Genomic DNA, 22,214 nt, shown 5'->3' with positions numbered 1-22,214 from the left:
CTGCTACCTGATCCGCCATCCTCACCATCCTCGCCCGGTATTGATGCATCGAAGCCAAAGAACGAGTCCGACATCGTAGCTCGCTGCCGGTCCCCGCTCTCTATCGGACCTTCCGCCTATGCTTGAGTCCTGATCCGAGCCGCATTCACCAGCGCAAAACGACTGCTTGCTGACCAGAAGGATCGCGGTCACCTGCGGCCGAGTGAATTAACACTCTCCTCTAGTCGTCGCACGGTCACCGATGGCAACGAGTTTCCCGTGGTTACTTCCTGCTGCTGTTGCTGCTGCCGCTGTACCAGTTCGTACCAACTGTAGCAGGCTGCGACGGCGACGGCGGTACCCGGAGGCACGTCAGCGAACGGGGTAGCAAAGGATTGATCCACTTTGCGGCGGGTACCCCGGCCGTACAGCGATAAACAACGAGGCGGTTCTGAAGGACGAAAATGCCACACGACAGCTGCACCACTACCCCCACCACGTCTTCCTCTGCTATCGAAAAGGTGCCTCGTTAATCAGGTCACAGGACACGCTGGATGTTCTGTCTGCGTGGTCTAACCTTGGGGACGGGGGACTGAGCAGAGGATTTTCCGATGCTCCACGACGTTCGGTGCCGCCGATGGTGAAATTGACGGCCGACGACAACACGGTAATCCGTGCACGGAAGGGCAAAAAAAATTGGCAAATCACACGACGACAGCCAAAAGCGAATCTTTTCGCGTAGCGGTTTTTCAAGTCCCTTGCACTTTCCGAGCTTATTTTTCCAACGAAACCGACGGCCGGGGTTTGCGTTTGTTCTTATCGTGCACGAAAAAGTCCGAAAATGTTGAGAAATTACTCACTTTCTTACAGCGATTTCAGAACCTAACCTAACCTCAACCCGAAGAACAAAACAACGAAGAAGAACAACAAGTGACACGAAGGAAGAAGAAGAAGGCCCACTCAGCAGATACGTCCGTTTATGAGGCCTGGTTCAGCTCCGTAGAATTTGTTTAACCGAGTGATTCTTTTAACCACTTTCTGGAAACATCTATAGTTTTTCCTTGCGTTGTGGCTTTGAGCGATTTACGTATGATTTCCTCAGATCGCTCCACTTACTAGAAAATCGTTTTCTGCACCTGGATTTTGACGTTTCTGGCGGTTATTGACCGGTTAGCAGGGCAGGTTCAGTGCTTGTTCAGCGAGGGGAGCACGTGATAGTTTTGAAATAACGGTCACCAAGGATTCGTTCATTTTCTATAAGCAAGAAAGCGTAAAACACCAGCTTTACTCAAATGCAGTTGCTTTGTTTTAATTCAATCGTTGTAAACAACCGTACAAAGTGTGTATATGAAATATGGTCGGCCAATCACACTTGGCGTAAAGCTACCTCTGTCGGGATCTATCATTTGGTTCTCGTGTTCTTAAATTCTGACGGGTTAGTTTCTTTTGTAAAAATACTAGTGTTTTCTCAAAAACATCACATCACTTCGTTTTCCGTGGTCTATCTAGGAGCTACTGCTACTGCTTACAGGCTAATTGACTCGATTCGGTTTCACTTAGCAAAACTAGGCGCGTAGATGGTACTGGCTCCGTTACCAGATCTCGGTAGAGGCCCTTTGGGATCGTGTGTGCGTTCTGGTGGCGCACGTTCGTCTTCTTTCCTTCCTTCTTTCCCCCTGCTAGTCGGTAAGCTTTGGAATTAGTTCCCGTGGTTAATAAATATTCATTCTTTCTTATTGCTAATGCGCGCCATTACTGATAAAACCATGCGCCCCTTATTAAAGCTTAGAAACCTGTTCTCACTTGCGATATGATTGGGTTCGCTCTTTAGGTCGTGATGTGTGTATACCTATTCAAAAAGAAGCTGTTTACCTGAGAAACCTTTTGGCCGCATAAGAACACACAACATTCCACTTTTCACTTAACAACCTAGCTGGAAATCTTGAGTTTGTTGAAATGGCGATACTCTTTGGCAAAAGCGGGCATGGGCGGTTGATGCAATGTTCAGGTCCACTCACCAATCCCATATGGTCTAGTGGCTAGGATAACTGGCTTTCACCCAGTAGGCCCGGGTTCGATTCCCGGTATGGGAAACCTTTTTTTTTCGATTCCATCCATTTACACAACACGCTTTCTCTACTCGTTATGTCCTTTTTTTTTAGCAGGCCATCTCGGCACCCCAAGGACGGTACGGCTTGGCGGCCGTATTGTACGCCGACGACGAACTGGTCGACGCACTGTACCCGTGAGTCGAGGTGCTCACCGGGTACTGCGGATTGCCGTACGCGGACAACCCACGGTTGGGGTTGTGATTGCTCAGCTCCGTGTACGTCGGTGCGCCTCCATTCGAGCCACCGGACACAGATCCCGATTGCTGTTGTTCCGACTGCTGCTGCTGCTGCTGAGTCGCGGCACCGCTGGCCGTATCGTGCTGGCTGTTGTACAGCTCATGCAGTGGTGCACTCGTGGCGTAAATGGCCGCCGTTGCTGCGGAAGATGCCAACTGTTGCTGCTGTTGCTGTTGTTGCTGTTGCTGCTGCTGTTGCTGTTGCTGTTGCTGCTGCTGCTGGTGGAGATGCTCGTGTGGTGGCGGAATGGTGGCCACCTGTGGAATGTACGGTGCCGTTGCACTTTGACCGTAGCTTTGATGGTGTGGATGGTAGTACCCGGTGCTACCGTGATGACTGGCCGGGTATGCTACGGCGGCTGCGGCTGCTGCTGCTGCTGCCGGATAACCACCGGCAGAGGTACTGCTGTGGGACCAGGCTGGACTAGTGGCAGAAGCCGTTGGATTCGCTTTCGTCGAGAGTTCCCGTTGAGTGGCGAAGCACTGAAGGTGTGACATTAGACGTAACCGAAGCGGATCCTGCACATCCATGCCCTCGATCGTCACTAGGTACCGTGCTACTTCGGCCACACACTCCCGAAAGCCAATGATATGGTAATCCATCGCGAACCGTTGCGGATCGTAGCTCACATCGTCCATTCCTACAACAAGAGGAGAGAGGGAGAGAGTTAGTTAGGGAGAGGTCGCCAATACAAACGGAAAAAAAGGTGCTCGGAACACGCGAGATCGCTAGATCGCGATCGAGAAGAATGGAGGAGATGAGGAAAACAAGGGCTGTTAAGTTGATAAGTCAAATGCGTCAAATTATGCTTCCGTTTTTAGCATCTGAATGGCCACCACCCAACCACCGTCCCCCTACTACGCCGGCGCCGCCGCGTGGAATCATCGGGGTACGCACGGTCTCACGGTTTCGGTTCCACCCCTCCGCCTCCCACCTTCCTTGATGATTGCTCCTCGCGCGGAGATCCTTCCTGCAAAACACACGCAAGCGAGGGGACGCCCGTTTTCCCTTGTTCCTCCTGGCGCGGCCGGTTCCGGATCGATTGACGGTGCACTGGCGGCGGCGACGGCGGCGGAGGGCTATAGTGCGCTGGTGGGAAAGTGGTTGAGGCCGAGTGCGCGCGAGGGTGAGCTCGCTTCTTTCCCTTCTTTCCCAATTGCACACCCGCAAGCCCCTCTTGGACCACAACCCCCGAGGGAAGGGTGTAAATGATGGCCTTCAGAGAAAGCTGTGTGCGTGTCCGTTCGTATGTGTGCAGTTAATGGTTAGTCGAGTCGGCCAAAAAAACAAGGGAATTGAATCATCGCTCGACACGTACCACATACACACACACACACACACACAGTAGCAAACCCTTTAACAGACGATCACGCTCGCCGCGAATGCGCTGCGCTGCCGGTGGTTGAGCTGTGTTGTTATGAGATTAGAAGTGTCTGTCTGGCGGCGCGGTTCAGCATCCCCCCGTATCGCCTATCATCCTCTTGTGGTGGGGCGTGAGAACGGAGGGACTGCGCGCGCGGAAGTCAAATTATGCTGCGATTTGGAAGCGTGCATCCCGGGAGCGGGCTGCATTACCACGTTGAAAGAGAGAAGAAGAGATGGAAAGCGGGAGGATGGCTCGGTGGGTGTTTGTGGCCGATAAATTGATATTTATATGTGTGTTATTTGAAACCTGTGTAACACACACACACACGCACCCCGTGCTGTGGCCCCGTGGACACTTTTTGTTTCATTTCCAGCTCCAGCGCACCCGTCAATTAGATCGTTTAGTGACCGGGTTGCTTTGATTCCTTCGCTTGCCCGCCATAAGCGGAGCTGTCAAAAAACAGACAAGTGAGGTTAGGGGCATTTCATGGTGTGATCGGACATTGCGATCTCCTGCTGCTGCTGCTGCTGCTGCGGCCGGGACATCACGATCATGTTTCGTTCCGGATCGGTGCGTTTGTGCTGCAAACACACATACAACACACACGCAATACAATCCTTTCTGAGCTGCGTTGACGCAACTGTTGCTTGCAAAGAACAGTTGCGTCTGTCTTCTGTGCACTGAGGCGGAATGAATGGCATTCAAGGGGCTGATGAGCACTGTCCTTGTACCTCCTGGTGTGGGAACGCGAAGAACCCCCGAAGAAGGTCGCTGCCAGAAGAAACAGAAATAGCACACAAGGAGGGACCCTCTCGGGAAGGGATCGACCGAAACCGAAAGCAGAAAGCAGGGAGGAAAAAAAAAGGGAACACGTAAAAGGACACCCGCGGGTTCGAGAGACACGTGAGAGAGTGCGTGAGGAGGGTCTCCTAGCATGCTAGTAGCGTGTACTGTTGTGGTGTTGTGCAAACCGGATGTCGGATGTCGGAAGTGAAATATATGAGCAACAGAGTGCGTCACACACACACACACAAGAGGGGGTCTACGTTCCCACACACCCGTTCAAGACGCGCACCGCCAATCCCCCGGGTGGCAACCAAGGATCGTCTTCGTCATCCGACGGTTAATTAGGCAACCGACGAAATGGCACACAAAGGCGGGTTGTCGCCGAAGGGGTGGGCGCAGGAAGTCAGTCACTCGATCGAATCGATCATCTCAAGTTACCTCCCTCCTTCCTCCCAAAAAAAGAATATAAGCCAATTCGACTAATGAGTCGTACGTACCTCGTGCATGGAGCGCCTTCAGGTGGTCGACGGTCAGCTGCAGGATTTCGGCTTTCTCGAGTTTGGCCGAACCCTGTTTCTCGTACGCACTTGGCACTAGCCGCTTCAGCTCGGTTAGCGACGAGTTGATCCGGTCGCGGCGCTTCTTCTCGATCACTCCACGGCGCCGCTTGCGGCTAAGCAGTTGACAGCTGTCCGATTCGCCCGGTGACGTGCTGGATGGGTGCGTGGGAAAAAATGAGCGGAACAGAATGCGTTAAAAAATGCGGGGTCCCTCCTCCTGTTTGTTGCTGTGGCGAGGGTGAAATGTGGTGCATGTGAATGGACCGTGTTTTATGTTGGGGGAGGGTTAATATTGGTCTGATATGACTTTTGTCGGTTTTAATAACACTCTTGGTTGCACCCAGATGGTCATGGCCATGGTTGATGGTGGCGAATGCAAGGGAATGGCGTTGTTAAAGAATTCAATAAACACTTTGGGAGAAGTAGGCTCGTGAACTATGCGAACGTAGGAGTCGTTGGAATACGAAACAAACAAAGTGCAACCCTCCAGGTTAAAGAAACTACCGAGAGGAAGGAATGAAAAGAATAACTTTGAGAATAGTAAATAGAACACATTTCACTTCTGTTAACAGACTGCAGGAATTGCTTAGTTGATATGAAATTATTAAAGAGAATAAATTTTGAAATTATCCAGAAGAGAAACGCACACTTTACTTCTATGAACAGGCCTCTCTGTCTGACATAGTCTGTAGCTTCACACAATGCACAACAGCAAAACCATTCCAGTGGTAATGTAAGTAACCATATAATCCAATAGAATAAATGTGAAAACAGAAAGTACTGTTGTAATAACTTGTTTGCTATCACATCAGTTCAGAGGATGAATATTAAAAAAAACATTTAAAGAGAAAAGATCACTTCACGCTTATCAACAAACAGATTAACAGACTATAGCAGTACATAGTTGAACTGAATAAAATTCAAAAGTTTATGAAGCGAAAATGCAATCCTCAAGTCAAAAAACACTACTGCACTAAAGAAGATGTTCACATAGATCAATTAGCATTAATCGAAATGAACCAAACGAAGTTTGGCAAGGTCTCACAATAATCTCTTGTAGAACAGTTGTCGATCTAATGCTCAATATCAGAACAATTCCACTATCCACCCAGCACAGTAATCAAAGGACGCATACACATCCCGTAAACAAAGGGCCGACGGCGAAGAATTTGCGGCACAAACACTCCACACAAATACTTACTGTTCCTTGGAGGATTCCTCGGAGTAGAGATCCTCGCAATCGCTCTCGGAGAGCGTCCTTTTGTGGCCCTTCGATGATGGTGGCGTCCACGTGTTGTTCTGTCCGCCGGTCGTGCCGGCACCACCACCACCGTGCGTTGGTGTGGAGGCTGCACTTGGTGTCGTCGCCGCACTCGGATAGCCCCAGTGCAGTGGCGTACTGTGATGGTGATGATGGTGCGCCGCACCATGCACATGATGCGCATGATGATGCGGATGGTGATGATGCGGTAGATGATGCTCCATTGTCTTGCTTTAAGGAAACTTTCTTCACACACACACACACGCGCGTGTGCACGCACGCACTTGTTCGGTAAAATCGATGGCCACTTGTTCTGCTGCTGATGGTGGAGCGAAGACCTGGTGTCCGATGTTCTGGCGCCCACTGGCCTCGCGGATATGCTCGCGTGCGTCCCGTTGGGGTGGAGGGAAGGAAAGGGGTTTTATCGCCGTGCGCGCCGTCGACGGTGTCTTCCGGGGGCGACGACGTGACTCACACGTGACTTGTCATGTGCGCAAGCGACGTTCGACTGTTAATGAGCGGCGTCCATGGTAAAGGACGACGCCGGTACCGCCAGTGCCGGGCCGTGCCGGGGCCGGGACCGGGTCTCGTGCATCGTTCGTTCAATACACACGAACGCCACGCGACCCTTCTTCTTTCGGCCACGCACCACCTCGTGTGCACGCGCGTGCTCACCCCATATCACCGCAACCCTCGATGATGATGATCATGCCCCGAAGCCGAGAGAGAGCTAGAAAGAGATGTCGACGTGCAAGTGTGTGTGTGTAAGAGCGAGAGAGCATATAGAACGATGGCGATGAACATGAGGCATAAGGGATGAACATGAAGCATAAAACATGAACATAAACTTGGAACATAGAACATGAACCATCGTGGATGGTGGTGGGAGAAGCAAACTCAATGGCCGGATGTTCATTTTGCTTCTCCCACCACCATCTAGCGAGGTTCATGTTCTATATGTTTCATGTTCATGCTTTATCCTTCATGTTCATTGTCATCGTCATCGTACGTCATCTGCTCTCTCTCGCTCTCACTAGCCACGAGTTGCACGAGAAGAAGAGCAGTAGAAGAAGATGGACGAGATTGCACGAGCTGGCCACGTGGCGCCGGCCGTGTGCCGTGCATGGCGTGTGTATGGTGTTGTGGCCCCCAAATGCCCCGCCGACCGGCGTCGACAACGACGACGACGACACGCGCCTTCGCTTGCTCCTTCTACGGCCATTTGTTGGGGCAGACGATGATGATGATGATGGTGCGAGGATCCACTTGTTGCAGCACTTTGCCGCCGATAACTTGGCCACTTGACCTTGCAGCATCGCCGATGAAAATAGGTCGCTTGAAGTTTTGCGGATGATAGCAACAGACAGCTTTGGAGCTCTATAGGGCTCTAGGTCAGAATCTGTAGGGCTCTAGGTACCGGTTTGGTTGCTATGGTAGCAGTAGTCAAAAATTTCTAAAATGTTTCCCCAAAAAAAAACACGAAGTGGTCTAGGGACAACATTGTTTCCATGGCAACGTGAGGACGCTTTTTTTTCTTTCTTCATTTCTAAACATACTAAACGTGTTTCTCCTTCTTTGCGAAAAGCACTTGGCGAAACACAGAGCGCTGCGCTCTGCATGTTCCTCTTTGCCCTCTTTCCTAATCCTACACGATTTCATTGTCCTTTCTCGAAAGGTTCGCCTCTTTGCTGCGTCGCCTCGAGATGCAGGTGCGTCAGGATCGTGGGAACGCAACTGTATCCCGTATTCCACGGGATTTTTGTTTATTGTTTCCCTCACCGCCAGTCCCCCGGCCGCCGAGCGGTCCCTCTATCTGACGGGAATAGAACCAGAAGGACACAGAAGACCCTTACCCTACTTGTCCGCCGCACCGTGCCATCGAAGAACCATGGACCAATCCGGGAGTTCCGTTTGAATCACCCTGATGCACACGCGGTACATATCCGTGGCTCCTCCTCTTTCTTTCTATCCGAACGAATCCTCAGGGATCAGAGGAACCTGACCCGGCACAATAACACCCGCTAATGGCAACAAGGGGGCAGCGCACTCCTCGGCGGTACTCGGTGAGCACGAGCACAACCCCCCTCAGGAGGTGGTTTAGTTGTCCCTAGCACAGGACAGGGGTTTGCGCGTGCCAGTCTCGTGGAGTATGTGAACCTGGCCGCTATTTGATTTCCCACGACTTTTTCCCGATTTTCGAGGCACGCGAGCACGGGTGGCACGGGTTCTGCGAGAACCGATTCCGGATCGGTCAGTCTGTTTCGATGACCTGGCTCTAATGGAGATGGACCGCAACGGGGCAGTGCGTGTTACCGATGTTTACGGGAGCAACCGAATTTTCTGGTATCAGGGCGGATTGTAATGAGCTTTTAACTAGCTCCACCACATAGCGCCATGAGTGCTGGTAGCGACGAACGCCCGTACCTGTCACTGCTGCTTCTGTTCCTTGCTTCCGCCGTTAGCGATGTGTCCTCGCCTCACTGTTCCATTTCCCTCATCAGCGCAACTATCTCGCAACGAGCGCAAATTCAGCTCGATAAAAACCAGCTTGATCGTATCGTGCACACGCGGTGACCCAAACGAACCGTGGCGTTTGCACTGACCGCACTGTACGGTGCAGGAGAACAACCTGACACATCTGGATGGTAGTGTGTTTGAACCGTACAACCAACCTACAAAAGCTCACCGTTTCCGACAATTAGCTGCAGCCGCAGTTCGCGGTCGGTGTGACGGTGCATCTATCGAAGCTGGAGTACGTGGCACTTGGCCATAACCGGCTAACGGAGGTGGATTTTCGGGATTGGGAGTGTCCGAAACTACGAACCATGCTGCTCAACGGTAATCTGCAGACCCGTTTTTCGCGCGTGGTAAAGATCGTTACACATATGCTGGCTACAGATTACAACTGCACCAATCCGACCCGTTTGTTATGGGTTTACGCGTTACAAGTGACTCTTCAGTCGTCATCAGTGTGTTTCTGTGTATTGGATCAAACATTTCCCTTTTTAGGCATAGTGTTTTCTGTAATTCAATTTTCAACTTTACTTCAATTCAAATAACAATGAAATAGAACAAAACTTGGCATTATTTGGAATTCAAAACCTACTTATGGGATGGGAAACTTAAACATGCAACTGCCTAACTAGTGGTAAGGCTACCGTACCTCTATTTGCACGCACCTTACTTAACGCTACTATTACTCTGCTGATTCACTCCCGTCTACTAAACATCTTCTGCCTTTTCCTTATCGCTATACCGGTGTTCAGTAAAATGCTGCCTCGTTGATACTAGTACTGTTATTGCTACTTCTACTATTACTAGTACTATTCAAAACAGTGTTGCTGAGATAGGAACCCAGTACTACTGTAGCGATCACTTTTTGCCCTGACTCTGCACATGCTGATGAGCATTCAGGGGATGACTATGGTGCTGGTGATGGTGATAATAGTGCTGCTGTTGCTGCTGCTGGTGCTGCGATTGGCCTTTGCTGGCCGTATCGATGTACTTCGAGGTGTAGGTCAGCAGCATGTGCCGCTGCTTGATGTGCTTTGCCCGAATGTGCGCCGACGGGATTTCCTTGGTGTAGTTGCTCGGGAACCAACCGACGGCACCATCCCGGATGCGCTCACCCTCGTACCAACCTGTAGTAAAAATTTGAACTCTCGTTAAACAGGCTACCAACTATCAACTACCCCGCCCAAGTACGTACCGTCGGCCATTTTGCGATGCACGTTCACCACATCCTTGATGTCGAGATCGAGCTCGTCTGGTTGGAGGGCCCGGTACGGATGAACCGCTATCACCTGCGGACAGTCCCACTGTTCGTAGATTTTCTCGTCGGGGTTTTCCGAAGCCGGCGGTTCCGCCACCATCAGCCACCGTTCGCGTTCCGTCTCCGTGGGGCAGCTTAGAATCTGTAGAGGCCGATGTTGAGCATGAAAACAATAAAAAGAAAAACCAAGCAACCAATGATTAGTCGAGCTGCAGATGAAAGCACGCGCACTTGGAGCGTAGTAGCCATTGAAATGAACTCTCTTATTACCATTTCGATCGTTTTGCCCTCGTGGTTCTCCAGCAACGTCATGATGATGAGGTTCTTGCCTAGGGCCTGCATCTCCTTGGCCGGTAATCCTGGCACGACGTCTCCCGAGCTCACCGCGAGCAGTGCCCGTTGACAGTAGTCGACCACCAGGTAGCTTTCATCGCTAAAAAGAGAATTATAGGTAAGAAAGAGTGTCCAAGAGACCAACAGTAGTTGCATCAGCACTACTACTGTCGGATCCGTTACCTTTTCTTCTTGGTCAGCACGAGCAGATCGGTGAACAGGAACGCGTACACGTTGCTTTTGGAGAACTTCTTGCCGAACGTCAGCTTGGCATCATCGCCACGCCACAGCAGGTGCACCAGTTCACCCCGTTTCTCCAGGCTGCGGTGCATACTGCTCGGTGCCGCCCCAATACCGCACGGTACGATCGGTAGCGGTCGGATGTGCGTTGGAAACTCGATCTGGCGCGATAACCGTTCCATCTCGTACAACTGTTCGCTCCGGTGTGCGGCATCGTTGCACCGAGTCAGGATACGGTTAATCAGGACGAACGTTTTCTCCCAGCTATCGAACTCATCATCATCCGACCGGCAGCGCTGCAGAACGGCATCGAGCAGTAGCCGCATCCGGGTGATGCGCTGCATCGGTAGCATCAGGAACGAGGAAAGGCTAAGGCTGCAGCACACCGGATCGGACTCGAGCACGGTAAGCGTCTTCGCAAACTCGGGCTTATTGGCTCGCAGTGCCTTGAGCGTCCGGTCGATCTTGGCCTGATGCTCACAGTACGAGACGTACACGTGGAAGTGCTTCTCGGCGTGCTTGTAGATGCTGTGGCTTAGCCCGAGCAGCATGATATTATCCTGCCAGCAGTTCTCGAGATCGCATAGCAACCGATCCGAGCACTCCTGCACCGGGATGATGGAGGAGAAGAGCGTCTTGCGCTCGGACGAACTGAGTATGCGCACGTCCCGGAACGCCGGATGGTTGACGAAGTGCGTCCGCAGTAGATTCAGTGACTTCAGGTACGATGCTTCCGAGGTAAGTATCTCGAACTTGGCCTCCTGCAGCCGCTTCTCCGTCGGTGTCAGTGTGGCTGTCGAGTTGAAAAGCGAAGTGTAAGTCAAACAGTTTGGTTTTCAATTCAAAGTTCGGTAAAACGGCTACTTACCAAGTATTTCCGAGTTGCGCACTTCCGGTATCTCGCACCAGAGCGTTCGCAGCTTGCCAACGTGTGGTTCAATCAGCTCGAGTGCGGTCGGGCGAGATGGTTTGCGGAAAGTGTGGTCAGAGATGGTCCGGTGGTCGTCTCCGTAGATTGAGCTACCACCGGATCCTCCACCAACGTGTCCCGCATCCTCGTCCGCCTGGCCACGATCCGATATCTTCTCGTACCCATCATCATACAGTTCGGCCTCCGTTTGACCACTGATCTCGGCATCGATGTCGCGTGTAATCGATTCCAGCTTAGCCGCATTGTAGATCTGGTACAGCGGTTCGTTGACGAACATCGAATGAGAATGGTCATCACCGGGACCTCCCTCACCACCCGTCGAAACACCGGAGCTTTCGCTCGAACTGGCCACCGATGATCCGCTCGTTTGATAAATCTCGGCGTACCACGAAGCCGACCCGGCTGCTGGTCCACGGTGATCTACCGGTGAGGCTCCCCCACCTGCACTAGCGTCGTCCTTCAACAGTGACGGTGACCGTGCGGTCGCGACGTTGGATTGCATAAAGACACCACACTCGGCATACCAGGAGGTGGCACCGAGCTTACGCGTTGACTTGGTGCTGGCCGCACCCGAGACCGTCGAGAGGCCGGAACTGCGCCGATTACCATCGCCACCGGTCGATGGAGGTGGTGGTGGTGGAATGGTTGGTCGTATCGTTGGGCCACCACCACCAGCTGTGGTACCAGTCCCGGCGATCGACTTCCGTCGATCATCCACCGATGATGGTGATGGAGAGGAAGGCGAAACCGTGGTGCTGGTGCTGATGGGAGCGAGTGTTCCGGACGAGCTATGTAGACCGTTGAAAATGCCCGAGTCCACATCGGCCGCCCCACAGGTCGTCACGTAGAACGTACTTCGGGATCCATTGAACGAGCTGCCAATGTTAAGGGACGTCGAATCGGCAACGAGACTTTTGCGCAACTTCGAGCGCAACGATTTGGTACTTTTGGATTTTTTGCGTGTCGCCTGATCAACCGGAACACTGCTGCTGACGTTGCTGGATTCGCTGGTACTCCGGAAACCTCCGGAGGTTGCTGAAGGTGCAGGAGGTTGAAGCAGTAGTGCACTGGCGGAATGTGTCATCACACTACCTGACGAGTTGGGCGAACATAATGAGGAAGATACCGATAGCGATGAGGATAGCGTGGGGGGCACACCACTGCTGACAGGAGGAGCTGCCACCGTTGTTGGGAATGCGGTATTGACGTAATCTTCGGGCGGTGGTTTTGGAGCCCGCTCGGTTCCGCCTAAAGGGAGCGCTAGACGAAAGGAAGACTTGGACGACTGCTGCGACTGCTTGCTTTGGCTGGCTTTCGTGGGTTTCGGTGGCAGAATGGCGTTCTCGTAGGTGGCACTAGCATCACCCACAGGGCCACCGCCACCGGTCGCTGTACTACCGCCGCCTCCCTTACCGGGTTTGTTCTTTTTGGAAAACTTATTGAAGCCCTTGGCGATCTCGGACTTGGACAGCGTACCGAGGTTTTTGATCTTCTGGACTAGCACGTACACTTGGTTGTTCGAGGGCGGTGGATCTGGTAGCTTTGCATTCCGGATGTCCACACCACTGTCGGTGCGGTTCCGGTTTCGCTCATCTTCCTCTTCCTCATCGCCATCCTCCTCACTGTCGTCGCTATCGAACGAATCGAACTCATCATCATTCAGTGGCAGCGTGGGCTCGTGCCCGGACGGGCCACGATGTTGCTGGAAGCTTCCAGTGGTCTCAGCGACGTTCTCTGTAGTGGACAGGCCGGGAGCCATCCTGGCGGATGACTCGCGTTCGCTGCCCTTCCGGCCAAATCGATCGTTCGATCCGATCGAGTACAGTGATTCATAGTGATGGTCGGAATCGTCTGAAATGAATCGGCAAAATAAAACGAAGAAGGTGAGCGAGAGATTAGATTACAGCTGATAGTGCAAGGGGTTATCGGGTTCCATATAATGCACAGTGCAACAAAGTCTCCTGGAGCGTCACCGTTAGTCCGGTCCGGTAGTTTACTTAAGAGTAAGGCAAAACTCTAAACATACGAAGTGTATAACTTGTGATAAGGGAAAAGATCAGCATTGATGCGTGGACCAAAGCCAACCGCTTCCGATTCATAACGAACACACTAAACGTGGTACTCGATGAGTTCTAGGTGGATTACAACAACAAGATTCTTAATTAAATAAAAATAGCAGGAATGGAGATGACAATACAATTGTTGGAGACTTGTCTTGGACATAGTCCCAAGTGAAGCCCTCCCCCCAGATACTGCTTCGGTTGAACCTTCGGCGATATGCTCAAGGCAGTATTCGCTGATAAGGACGAGATCAGATTCGGAATACACTCCCCCCCGCGATTGCAACTCAGTCCAGTGGCGACAGTGTTGTAGAGCAGGCGCATAGTGAGCGAATGGCAATGAGACTAGCTATATACATCCTGCTGTAAGTGTCTAAACTTCCGCTGCTGATCCCATCTAATCTAAATTCTAATACAAAGTATTACTTCCACATCTCGCTAGGATGTGCTGCTGCACACTAGAGGCAACCGTTCTCTCGTCCACTGCAATTTGCGTGAAACCACGAGGGAAAATATGCTCCATTAATGTGCTTAACGAGGACACCAGTCGCCCCACGAGCCTACTTCCAGACCTGACCGACCGGGTCGAACTACATGTGGTTTCAGGACAGGTGAAAGCCCTGACGGAAACCAACACACGGAGCAGCAACATGGAGAAGTTACGTATCCTGCGCCTCGAAGGTCTCGGGCTGGAAAGTGTCTTCGTGCGTGGACACTTTGAAGAGCTGCACCTGAGAGGGAATCGGATCGTTAATCTCACGATCACAGGCAGTGACACTTACAGTCTTAAGGTGCTCGATATGAGAAAGAATCAGTTTGCAAACGTCACACAGCTTCAACCGTTCGAGAGGATGGTCGAGCTGAAGCTGGACGATAATCAGATCACCGTGCTAGCGCTGGAACCATTCTCACGGATGACCCAGCTACGGCTACTCTCGCTAGCTGGTAACAGGATAAAGCAGATTGTCCCCAGCCTGAAACCATTTGAGCTCGGTGAGTTGGAGTACTTTTCATTGGCTCGTAATGAGCTGGTTAGTTTCGGTACGGCCAATTGGCAACTGCCTTCACTCAAGGAGCTACTGCTGAACAACAATCGGTTGGTGGAGCTGCCGGATATCATCGATTTTGAGCAGTTCTTTAGCCTGGAGCAACTCGCTCTAGGAGAGAATGATTGGAGTTGCAGTTGGCTCGATCGAGCTCTGGGTAGCGTGCTGAAACCGGATAGCGAAACTAGCATTAAGCTAGACGTCGGACCAAACACCGAATGTGCGTCCGAGAAGGTAGCCGGGATTTGCTGTAAGTTCACCATATCGTCTAGTAATGTTGACGCTCCCACCACCGCCAGCGGTGAGCTGTTTGTGCAGGAAATTCGTCAAGCGCGGCAGCAATCTGAGAAGCTCACGGCAGTACATGATGAGTTCGTTCGGAGCTGGAACGAGCGACTGAAGGTGCTACATACGAAACTGCAGAACATGCTAGTGGGCTTGATGGCTGAACTGCAGGTCAATAAACCTGTCACCGTACTGCAGGTGAAGCAGCTAAGCGAGGATTTGGAAGATTTGAAGAAGCAGCTCATATCGCTGGAGAAGGATGAGCACATGCGCGATCAGCTGGAGAAACGCTTGGGCCATTTCATGATCGAAATGAAGAACAAACTCTTAAACCAAACGATCGAAACCGATAAACTGTTGGCGCAGGTGAGCGAGTTGCGGTACAGCTTCGACAAGCAGATCATGGAACGCAATTAAGGAAAATATGATAGAAGAATAGAAGAGAAATAATTAAGGAAAATATTACACCTGTGTAGCGTAGCTGTTGTCTAGATCTTTAATAAAGTTTTAAGGAGAGCGATACTTTGCTTCATCACTGTCTTCTGCGATATCACTGAGAAAACCAAGTACCACGTCGACCTTCGGCTCCAACTCCTTCTTGATACGGTCTTGCAGTGCGTTGTGAAGCTGCAGAACGTTCTCCACCTTTTCCTGCACGGTATCGATAGCGGTAGATTGCTTGTCTAGCAGAGCCTCTTGCCGATACGCCTTTTCGGTGTACTGATTGAACTGTCGCAAGCTCTTTTCCAGTTGCGCCCGAAAACTACTGATTTCACTTTCCAACGCCGTCGTAGCCTGTAGCGTCCAATTGCTGGACGATCTCGTGCCATCTGCGGTGCGATTCAGCAACGTACTGTTCCACTTCTCTTCGACACTGATCCGGATCGACTCCATCTTTTCGTTCAGTTCACGCTCCAGCGTGGCCAGCTCATCTTCGCTGATGGCATTGACTTTCGTCTCCATCTTTTGCAGCGCTTCATTAACTGTTGCGTGCTTCTCGAGCAGCTGTTCCAATCGTTGGGACAGATCGGTGTACTTGCTCTCCAGTAGCTGCTTTCGTTCGCTGGAACCCTGGTGCATGGTTCGGTTTAGCTTCTGGATCTTACGTTCCAGCTCCCCGATCTCGGACCATTTATCTTCGTACGGATCGATCGAACCACCCGGAAGCTTCGTCGTGGCGCAACAGTGCTGCCCAATCCGCATCATACTGCCATGCTCACACTGACCCGGCTCATCGACATCCAGTGTGAAGGGGAGCGATTCCAGGTTTGGCTCGGGGTACAGGTGCTGCACCACGAACCAATCGCAACTCAAATGGTTTCGGGCCAATTCGAGTTTCTTAAGCACCGGAAACTGACCGAGCTGACCGTCGAGCCAGTTCAGGTTGTTCGCCGTAAGGTTCAGCTCGACTAACGAGTCCATCTCCCAGGATTGCACATCGAGCGTAACCAGCTGATTGCCGGCCAGTGACATCGTGCGGAGCTTCATCATTCGAAGGGTCGCATGCTCCGGAACCAGCGCCGTGAGCTGATTATGGGCCAGCGAGAGCATCCGCAGTTCGCTCAGCTTGCCAAGCTTCGTCAGGTCGACCGTCGAGAGCTTGTTGTGGTCCAGCTCAAGGACACGCAGCTGCACAAAACGATCCAGCAAAGACGGTAGCTCTGTGAGTGCATTGTACGACAACTGCAACGTACGGAGACCATACTCGGTCGCGTTGCTATCAAGCAGTAGCGTATCGATGGCATTGTGCTTCGCGGTGACATGCATGAGTCCGGGGTGCAGGTACAAACTCCTAATGCTAAGCGCATTAAGCGTTATGTCGTTCACTTCCGACCATTTGTTGAAGAGACTCTTCGTGACGAATGGTATCCGGCCTGTCTCTACGGTCAGTGAGCGTGGAATGGAGCTAAAGCGAGCATCGGCTATTGCCGATTCCGTCTCCAGCACCACCTCACTCAGCTGGCAGTCCGCGAGACGCGAGTAGCACCGGAACTCCCGCGCATCGCTCTTGGGCGATATGAACAGCAGCACAATACCGACTCTAGGAAATCAAAGACACACACACACAATTCACCTTTTAATGGTCAGCAGGAGCACACAGGAAGCAGATAGCTGCTCTAGCAGAATACTCACGCATACACACTACGCATGATCTTTTCCGATGCCATTTTTCCATGCGGGTTCCACACTCACTGTTCCTTCTCCGCGCAACGCTGAACACAGATTGAACGAAACTATTGGCCACAAACGATCATTAACGGGGTACACCTCTATCGCATGATTATCAACTCAGCTGATAAGTAACATGTTGCCAAGCGGATTTCTAGCGACCCTACTATCGCGGAATCGAAAATCGCAGCAGTAGTTCGTTATTGACACTCATCGTGAACAGAAGGATGCATCGGGTGACCGTTTTGCTACTCTGCGCATTGTGCAGGTACGTCAAGGATGCTGTGGAAGGCGTGTGTGGTGCATGTTGTGGCATTACCCTTTTTTTTACCATTTCCAGCACTCTGGAGGGAATGCGTGATGGCGCTAAAACCGGCGTCAACTTCGCTTGTACTTCCACAAGCTCCGTTTGTTTCATCAGTGGAATGGTGTTTACGAATCCGAAGGAAAACCTAACACTGACCAATGTAGAGAACAAACGGAGTCTTTCCATTAAGACTGGTCAGATAACGGCGCTAAAGATGGAACACTGCAAAGCCTTTCAATCGTTCCAGAAAGTCACAATCGGCCACACGCAGCTACAGGAGCTATGCATTAACAGGGATTTCGTACAGGTGGTGGCTGAGGGCAATCGGATCAAGACGATTCACACCGATCCGATCGAAGAACAGAAACCGTCTCGGTTGGAGATACTGAAGCTCAGCAATAACGAGCTCACGGATGCCGGGGTTCTGTGCCAGTTCAAGGCACTCAAGGAGCTACACCTTGAGAACAACCAACTGTCCAAGTTGGACATGGCGTGCTTTTCCCAGATGCTCCAGCTAGAGAAACTGTTGCTCGCCGGCAATCGTCTTAACCACCTGGCCACAACGATTGACCCGCTAGAGCTGCCCGCTCTGACCACGCTCGACCTGCGGAACAACACTCTGACCGAGCTGGATGAGAGGCACTGGGCATTCGAATCGCTGGCCACGTTGCAGCTGGCATTCAACAATCTAACGCACGTGACAGAAAACATGACACGGTTCGTCGATTTGAGAGAGGTATCCCTATCGAACAATAATTGGCACTGCGAACCGCTCGATGCACTGCTCACGGTACTGCAGACGAACTTCGCCAAGATAGTCGACGGGGACAGCGACTGTCAGGGTATCAGTAATAGCACCATCTGCTGCAAGGAGGAAGTGGTCCCATCCGAAGGTGAGCTGTTCGGGGAGCTGGCCAAGTTCACGGAGCTCGAGCAGCGCTACAACAACACGAACACTAGCTTGCTAGAGCGACTTGCAGAAATCGAAGCCGAATTCGAGGCAAAGCTTAATGAAACCAGGCTAACCATCTTGCGCTCCAACGAAGAGGAGTATTCTGAGTCCGAAGGATCAGATGACAGTAACGAGAGACAACCCGAGAGTGGGCAAGTGACCACTGGTACCCCAAAGGACCAGGCAGAAGCTGAAGAAAAAGATGAAACTGCCACGAACCCATCGGCGGAAGAACCTGTTACCGAAGCCGCTTCGACCAAGGAGAAAAAGTGTAAACCCCAGAAACAGATTGAGGCTCCCGATCTTAACTGTACCACACATTTGGAGGAAATACGGCGCGAGCTTCAGACTTTGAAGGACGAAATCAAGCCGCTGCAAGCGAAATCCCAAACCGAGTATCTGCAGCTCTCCTTGACGACAAAGCTGATCAAGCACGAGTTCCGAACTGCCGTGCAACGAGGTGCGCTTAAGTTTAAGGCCTTAGCTAATCAGCTGAGTGAGCTGCATTTGTATATGAAATCGAAGTTTGATAGTTTGAAGCAATAAAAAAAAAGGATGTTGTCTATTTCGTTGTTCACTGTTTACGATCTCTCAACCGAACGATCGCGATCATTCCGCTGATAGTAACACGCTGATAAAAAAAGCCCCTCCCCAGAAGCACATCGGCACTGCTCAGTTGTAGTTCATCCGTCAGCTCGCTAGGTGGTGATAGGCAGATGATACCAACGCACCAGCAGCACACAGCAAGAAATGGATTCCTTTCGGTAGGTCTCAATTCCTCGTGTGAGATCATGTGGCCCCGTTCTGTATCGCTTGTTAAATTCATTTAATTTCTCTTTCAGTGATGTGCACGTCTGGTTGCTTATTTTGATTGTGGGAAGTGCTGCAGCCATACACTACGACTGTCTACCATCGAAAGTATTGGAAGGCAAGGAAACACCATCGTGTCTACTGAACGGCGTTACGCTACCAACCGCGGAACATTTGCAGAACGTCACATTCAGCTCCAACCATGCCGCTGTTACGATGGAGCATGGACACATTCCGCACTTTGAAACCGAACTCGCCAAAAAGCTCCCAAGGGTAGAAGACCTTAGCCTGATAGGAATGGGCGTTCGGACCCTGCTTATTTGGCGTAGCTTGAAGCATCTGTCAGCGTACAACAACAGCATCGAAACGCTCGAGTTCGACGATGGTACAGGTGCGAAACTCGGTGGTGAGTACGAGCTAACCTCACTGGTGCTGAACGGTGGCCTTCTGAAATCCGTACCGCCGCTCGGTAGCAGATTCAATCGTTTGAAGCTTCTCTCGCTCGATAACAACCTTCTGGAGCAGGTGAAGCTAGAGGATTTCGTGGGTTTAACCCACCTACAAAGCCTATCGCTTGCCTCTAACCGACTGATAAAGGTCGAGTTTGGTGGCTCATCTGACCATGCCGGTATAGCGCTGCTCAAGTTAATGCATCTGTCCCTTGCCGACAACCAGCTGCTCACCCTCAACACGACCGGCTGGGAGTTCGGGTCACTAGCGTCGCTCGATCTGTCCGGCAACAACCTATACCTACTCGCCGGAGGTCTGGACAGCTTGGGGGCACTGAAGGAGCTGCGATATGCTCGAAACGATTGGAACTGTGAGTGGTTGAGTAAAGTGCAACTGCATCTCACCAGCGAAGCGATCGCGATCGTTGATCGTGAACCCCTGGGTCGGTGCGCCGAATCGTCGATGAAGGAACTGCAAGGTATCTGCTGTTACGAGCACGCCGAACTCGACTACTCGACGGATGTATTCGGAACTCGGTGGGAGCAGCTGGCTGGATTGCAGCGCCAGTATGAACTGCTCCAATACGCGCACGATGTGCAGACCGTTAAGGAATCGGAAGCCCTCGTTGATGAAGATCGTGTATTCCGGAGTCGTCTCGATCGAACGAATCAGGCCCAGGATGGACTCGAGCACACCTTGAAGCATCTTCAATCGAACGTAGCACGTGAGGTGGAGCGAATGGATCGCCTTTCGGTCGGTGTTACTCGCTCGATGACGGAGCTTCGCCGATCGTTGAACGATCTGTACCAGCTTATCATTCAACCGGAACCATCACTCGATACAATCCGTCAGCAGACGGCAACGGGAAGCGTTAAGCGAATTAAGGCAGCTATCGAAAAGCTACGCCGAGGTATTCGCGAGTACGCCGGGAGTACGGAAATGCGCGAGAACCGCATTCAAAGGCTGGGTGAGCGACTGGCAGTGGTAAATGGTAAGATCTTGCAGTTCGAGCTGGAAAACAAGCTGCTGGAACAGCGTGCTACAGACCTGGAGGCAACGGTAAAGATGGCTTTCGACCTGATCGATCGTAATCCATCGAAACCACTAGCGACTCGTGGTATAGCATAAACAAGTGAAGAGCATCTATTTAGGTATCAGGAAGATTTTGTTTTGTTGGGGTTGAATAAAGTTCTAGAGACCATTTCGTCGGTTTTACTGTATATTATTTTTTTGGCACTTGACTTTTGACTGCAGCACCCGTACATAACGTCTCGAGACTCGCCAGTCTTCCTGCTAGCTCTTGAAACTGATGACGCTGCTTCCGCTGTGCCTCCTCGAGCAGCTCGATCTGCTTCTTTGCGTCGCGTACCCGATGCTGCAGCTCGTCTACGATCGCAGTACGGCTAACGAGCAGCAGTACGGGATCGGGCGTTGAAGCGTTCTCACGGCAGCACGTTTGATCGACCAGTATCACCGATTCCTCTTCTGGTGCACAGTCTGCCGTGTCGCCAGTAACGACGATGGCTCGGGCCTTCACCCGCTCCAGCATTCCGTACAGCCAGCCACAATTCCAGGGATTGTGATGTAACTCGAGCGATCGCAGTGCCGGTAACTCTTCGAGAAACGTTAACAAGTAGCCGAGCTGATTGTGGCTTAGATCGAGCACTCGAAGTCGCTCCATGCGCCAAAGACCCGTATCGAGGTATGGCAGCAGATTGAACTGCAGGAACAGCTGCTCCAACCGAGGCATCACTAGCGGAGCACCGCTGGCCATGCTGGTTACGATCCGCTTCAATCGATTGCGCTGCAGAGTAAGAATCTTGAGCTGCTCGAGCGGTACAAACACTTCGAAATGCAGCGTTTCCAGTAGATTTTCGTGCAAATAGAGCTGCTCGAGGGAGGTCAACTTCTGCAGGCTTTCGATGTCGGTGAGTCGATTCTGGTACAGATGCAACTGACGCAACGGGAGTCCCTCGGTGATGACGTCAACCCGTTCGATCGCATTGTAGCTGGCGAACAACGTATCAAGCGCTGGGCAGCCATCGAGCGTTAGCTGCTCGATCTGCAACCGATGGATCATGAGATTCTCAACGTTGGGAAGCCGCTCGAAGAGAGTTCGATTGATCCTCGGAAGGGTACTATTGCGAATCCAGATAGCCGTTTGGTCGCCCGGAAAGCTATCGTACGGTTCGGTGACATGTTCCACCACACAGTAGCCTTTGGCTGATTCGATGCAGCTGAACGAAGCAACCACTGGAGAAACGATTAAGCAAGCTAAACTGAAAACTACGCGGAACAATTCCATTATGCGAATGTCCTTGCGAAAAGACTAGAACGATGCGCTGCACTTCTAATCACAAAATCACTACTACCACAACCGCATCCGATCAGCGACTGATACCGACAACGGGAGGCTGCTACTACTGCGGTTATCAGCTGTTGAACATTGTTCCAAGGGCAACTAGGTTAAGTTATAGAAGGTAGAGGAGAATATACCACTTGCAAGGCTTGCTGGGCACGCTCACACGAACGAACAGATAAGGACAGACGACACAAATG

General features: G+C 51.6%; 9 protein-coding genes and 1 non-coding gene across 11 annotated transcripts in view; 4 read left to right on the top strand and 6 right to left on the bottom strand.

The window, feature by feature from the left end:
• LOC125955172 (protein PAT1 homolog 1-like) overlaps window positions 1-866 on the bottom strand; it is a 5,947-nt gene extending 5,081 nt beyond the window's left edge. Inside the window, exon 1 of the mRNA XM_049686156.1 lies at window positions 1-866. This exon is cut by the window's left edge and continues 407 nt beyond it. Within this exon, the coding sequence (XP_049542113.1) occupies window positions 1-74 (74 nt within the window). The 5' untranslated portion in view covers window positions 75-866.
• Window positions 867-2,000: 1,134 nt separating this feature from the next.
• On the top strand, window positions 2,001-2,072 carry Trnae-uuc (transfer RNA glutamic acid (anticodon UUC)). Its single transcript has one exon. It is a non-coding gene; the product is annotated as a tRNA-Glu (tRNA).
• Window positions 2,073-2,137: 65 nt separating this feature from the next.
• On the bottom strand, window positions 2,138-6,524 carry LOC125955182 (hairy/enhancer-of-split related with YRPW motif protein). Its single transcript, XM_049686166.1, has 3 exons — window positions 6,241-6,524; window positions 4,977-5,191; window positions 2,138-2,967 (listed from the first exon to the last, which is right to left on the bottom strand). Exons 1-3 carry the CDS (start codon window positions 6,522-6,524, stop codon window positions 2,138-2,140), a joined length of 1,329 nt encoding a protein of 442 aa, XP_049542123.1.
• Window positions 6,525-9,323: 2,799 nt separating this feature from the next.
• Window positions 9,324-22,214, bottom strand: part of LOC125955171 (uncharacterized) — a 26,255-nt gene continuing 13,364 nt past the window's right edge. The window contains exons 3-7 of the mRNA XM_049686155.1: window positions 11,514-13,427; window positions 10,589-11,438; window positions 10,343-10,505; window positions 10,010-10,214; window positions 9,324-9,941 (exon numbers count right to left, since the gene is read on the bottom strand). Of these exons, the coding sequence (XP_049542112.1) occupies window positions 9,673-9,941; window positions 10,010-10,214; window positions 10,343-10,505; window positions 10,589-11,438; window positions 11,514-13,427 (3,401 nt within the window). The 3' untranslated portion in view covers window positions 9,324-9,672. The remainder of the gene's footprint in view (window positions 9,942-10,009; window positions 10,215-10,342; window positions 10,506-10,588; window positions 11,439-11,513; window positions 13,428-22,214) is intronic.
• On the top strand, window positions 13,846-15,480 carry LOC125955181 (leucine-rich repeat-containing protein 53-like). Its single transcript, XM_049686165.1, has 2 exons — window positions 13,846-14,001; window positions 14,079-15,480. The coding sequence occupies exons 1-2, from the start codon at window positions 13,970-13,972 to the stop codon at window positions 15,382-15,384; spliced, it is 1,338 nt and encodes a 445-aa protein (XP_049542122.1). The 5' UTR covers window positions 13,846-13,969; the 3' UTR covers window positions 15,385-15,480.
• LOC125955177 (uncharacterized) lies at window positions 15,466-17,221 on the bottom strand. The gene is made up of 2 exons (XM_049686160.1): window positions 17,101-17,221; window positions 15,466-17,008 (listed from the first exon to the last, which is right to left on the bottom strand). The coding sequence occupies exons 1-2, from the start codon at window positions 17,133-17,135 to the stop codon at window positions 15,475-15,477; spliced, it is 1,569 nt and encodes a 522-aa protein (XP_049542117.1). The 5' UTR covers window positions 17,136-17,221; the 3' UTR covers window positions 15,466-15,474.
• On the top strand, window positions 17,256-18,973 carry LOC125955179 (uncharacterized). The gene is made up of 2 exons (XM_049686163.1): window positions 17,256-17,404; window positions 17,477-18,973. The coding sequence occupies exons 1-2, from the start codon at window positions 17,364-17,366 to the stop codon at window positions 18,939-18,941; spliced, it is 1,506 nt and encodes a 501-aa protein (XP_049542120.1). The 5' UTR covers window positions 17,256-17,363; the 3' UTR covers window positions 18,942-18,973.
• On the top strand, window positions 19,060-20,875 carry LOC125955178 (uncharacterized). Its single transcript, XM_049686162.1, has 2 exons — window positions 19,060-19,159; window positions 19,238-20,875. The coding sequence occupies exons 1-2, from the start codon at window positions 19,146-19,148 to the stop codon at window positions 20,781-20,783; spliced, it is 1,560 nt and encodes a 519-aa protein (XP_049542119.1). The 5' UTR covers window positions 19,060-19,145; the 3' UTR covers window positions 20,784-20,875.
• LOC125955184 (reticulon-4 receptor-like 2) lies at window positions 20,857-22,049 on the bottom strand. Its single transcript, XM_049686168.1, has one exon. It carries the CDS (start codon window positions 21,958-21,960, stop codon window positions 20,878-20,880), a length of 1,083 nt encoding a protein of 360 aa, XP_049542125.1. The 5' UTR covers window positions 21,961-22,049; the 3' UTR covers window positions 20,857-20,877.
• Window positions 21,997-22,214, bottom strand: part of LOC125955187 (uncharacterized) — a 1,007-nt gene continuing 789 nt past the window's right edge. The window contains exon 2 of one of the 2 annotated variants that reach the window (XM_049686170.1): window positions 21,997-22,091. In XM_049686170.1, the coding sequence (XP_049542127.1) occupies window positions 22,024-22,091 (68 nt within the window). In that variant the 3' untranslated portion in view covers window positions 21,997-22,023. Of the gene's footprint in view, window positions 22,117-22,214 lie in introns of both variants that reach the window. The other variant, XM_049686171.1, reaches the window with a different exon arrangement.

Source organism: Anopheles darlingi, chromosome 3, assembly GCF_943734745.1.
Source record: "Anopheles darlingi chromosome 3, idAnoDarlMG_H_01, whole genome shotgun sequence".
Taxonomy (NCBI): Eukaryota; Metazoa; Arthropoda; class Insecta; order Diptera; family Culicidae; genus Anopheles; species Anopheles darlingi.
The sequence above is the reverse complement of the archived record's forward strand: the minus strand, read 5'-3'. Positions and strand labels throughout refer to the sequence as shown.

Bases quoted from the DNA above. Each gene is read 5' to 3' on its own strand.
- LOC125955182 (XM_049686166.1), bottom strand. From the start codon at position 6,524: ATGGAGCATCATCTACCGCATCATCACCATCCGCATCATCATGCGCAT. The intron at 5,192-6,240 runs GTAAGTATTTGT...GCACCCATCCAG, and splicing joins GAGGAATCCTCCAAGGAACA to CACGTCACCGGGCGAATCGG. The intron at 2,968-4,976 runs GTACGTACGACT...CTCTTGTTGTAG, and splicing joins GAAGGCGCTCCATGCACGAG to GAATGGACGATGTGAGCTAC.
- LOC125955181 (XM_049686165.1), top strand. From the start codon at position 13,970: ATGGCAATGAGACTAGCTATATACATCCTGCT. The intron at 14,002-14,078 runs GTAAGTGTCTAA...ACATCTCGCTAG, and splicing joins CTAGCTATATACATCCTGCT to GATGTGCTGCTGCACACTAG.
- LOC125955177 (XM_049686160.1), bottom strand. From the start codon at position 17,135: ATGGCATCGGAAAAGATCATGCGTAGTGTGTATGC. The intron at 17,009-17,100 runs GTGAGTATTCTG...TTGATTTCCTAG, and splicing joins ATCATGCGTAGTGTGTATGC to AGTCGGTATTGTGCTGCTGT.
- LOC125955179 (XM_049686163.1), top strand. From the start codon at position 17,364: ATGCATCGGGTGACCGTTTTGCTACTCTGCGCATTGTGCAG. The intron at 17,405-17,476 runs GTACGTCAAGGA...TACCATTTCCAG, and splicing joins CTACTCTGCGCATTGTGCAG to CACTCTGGAGGGAATGCGTG.
- LOC125955184 (XM_049686168.1), bottom strand. From the start codon at position 21,960: ATGGAATTGTTCCGCGTAGTTTTCAGTTTAGCTTGCTTAATCGTTTCT.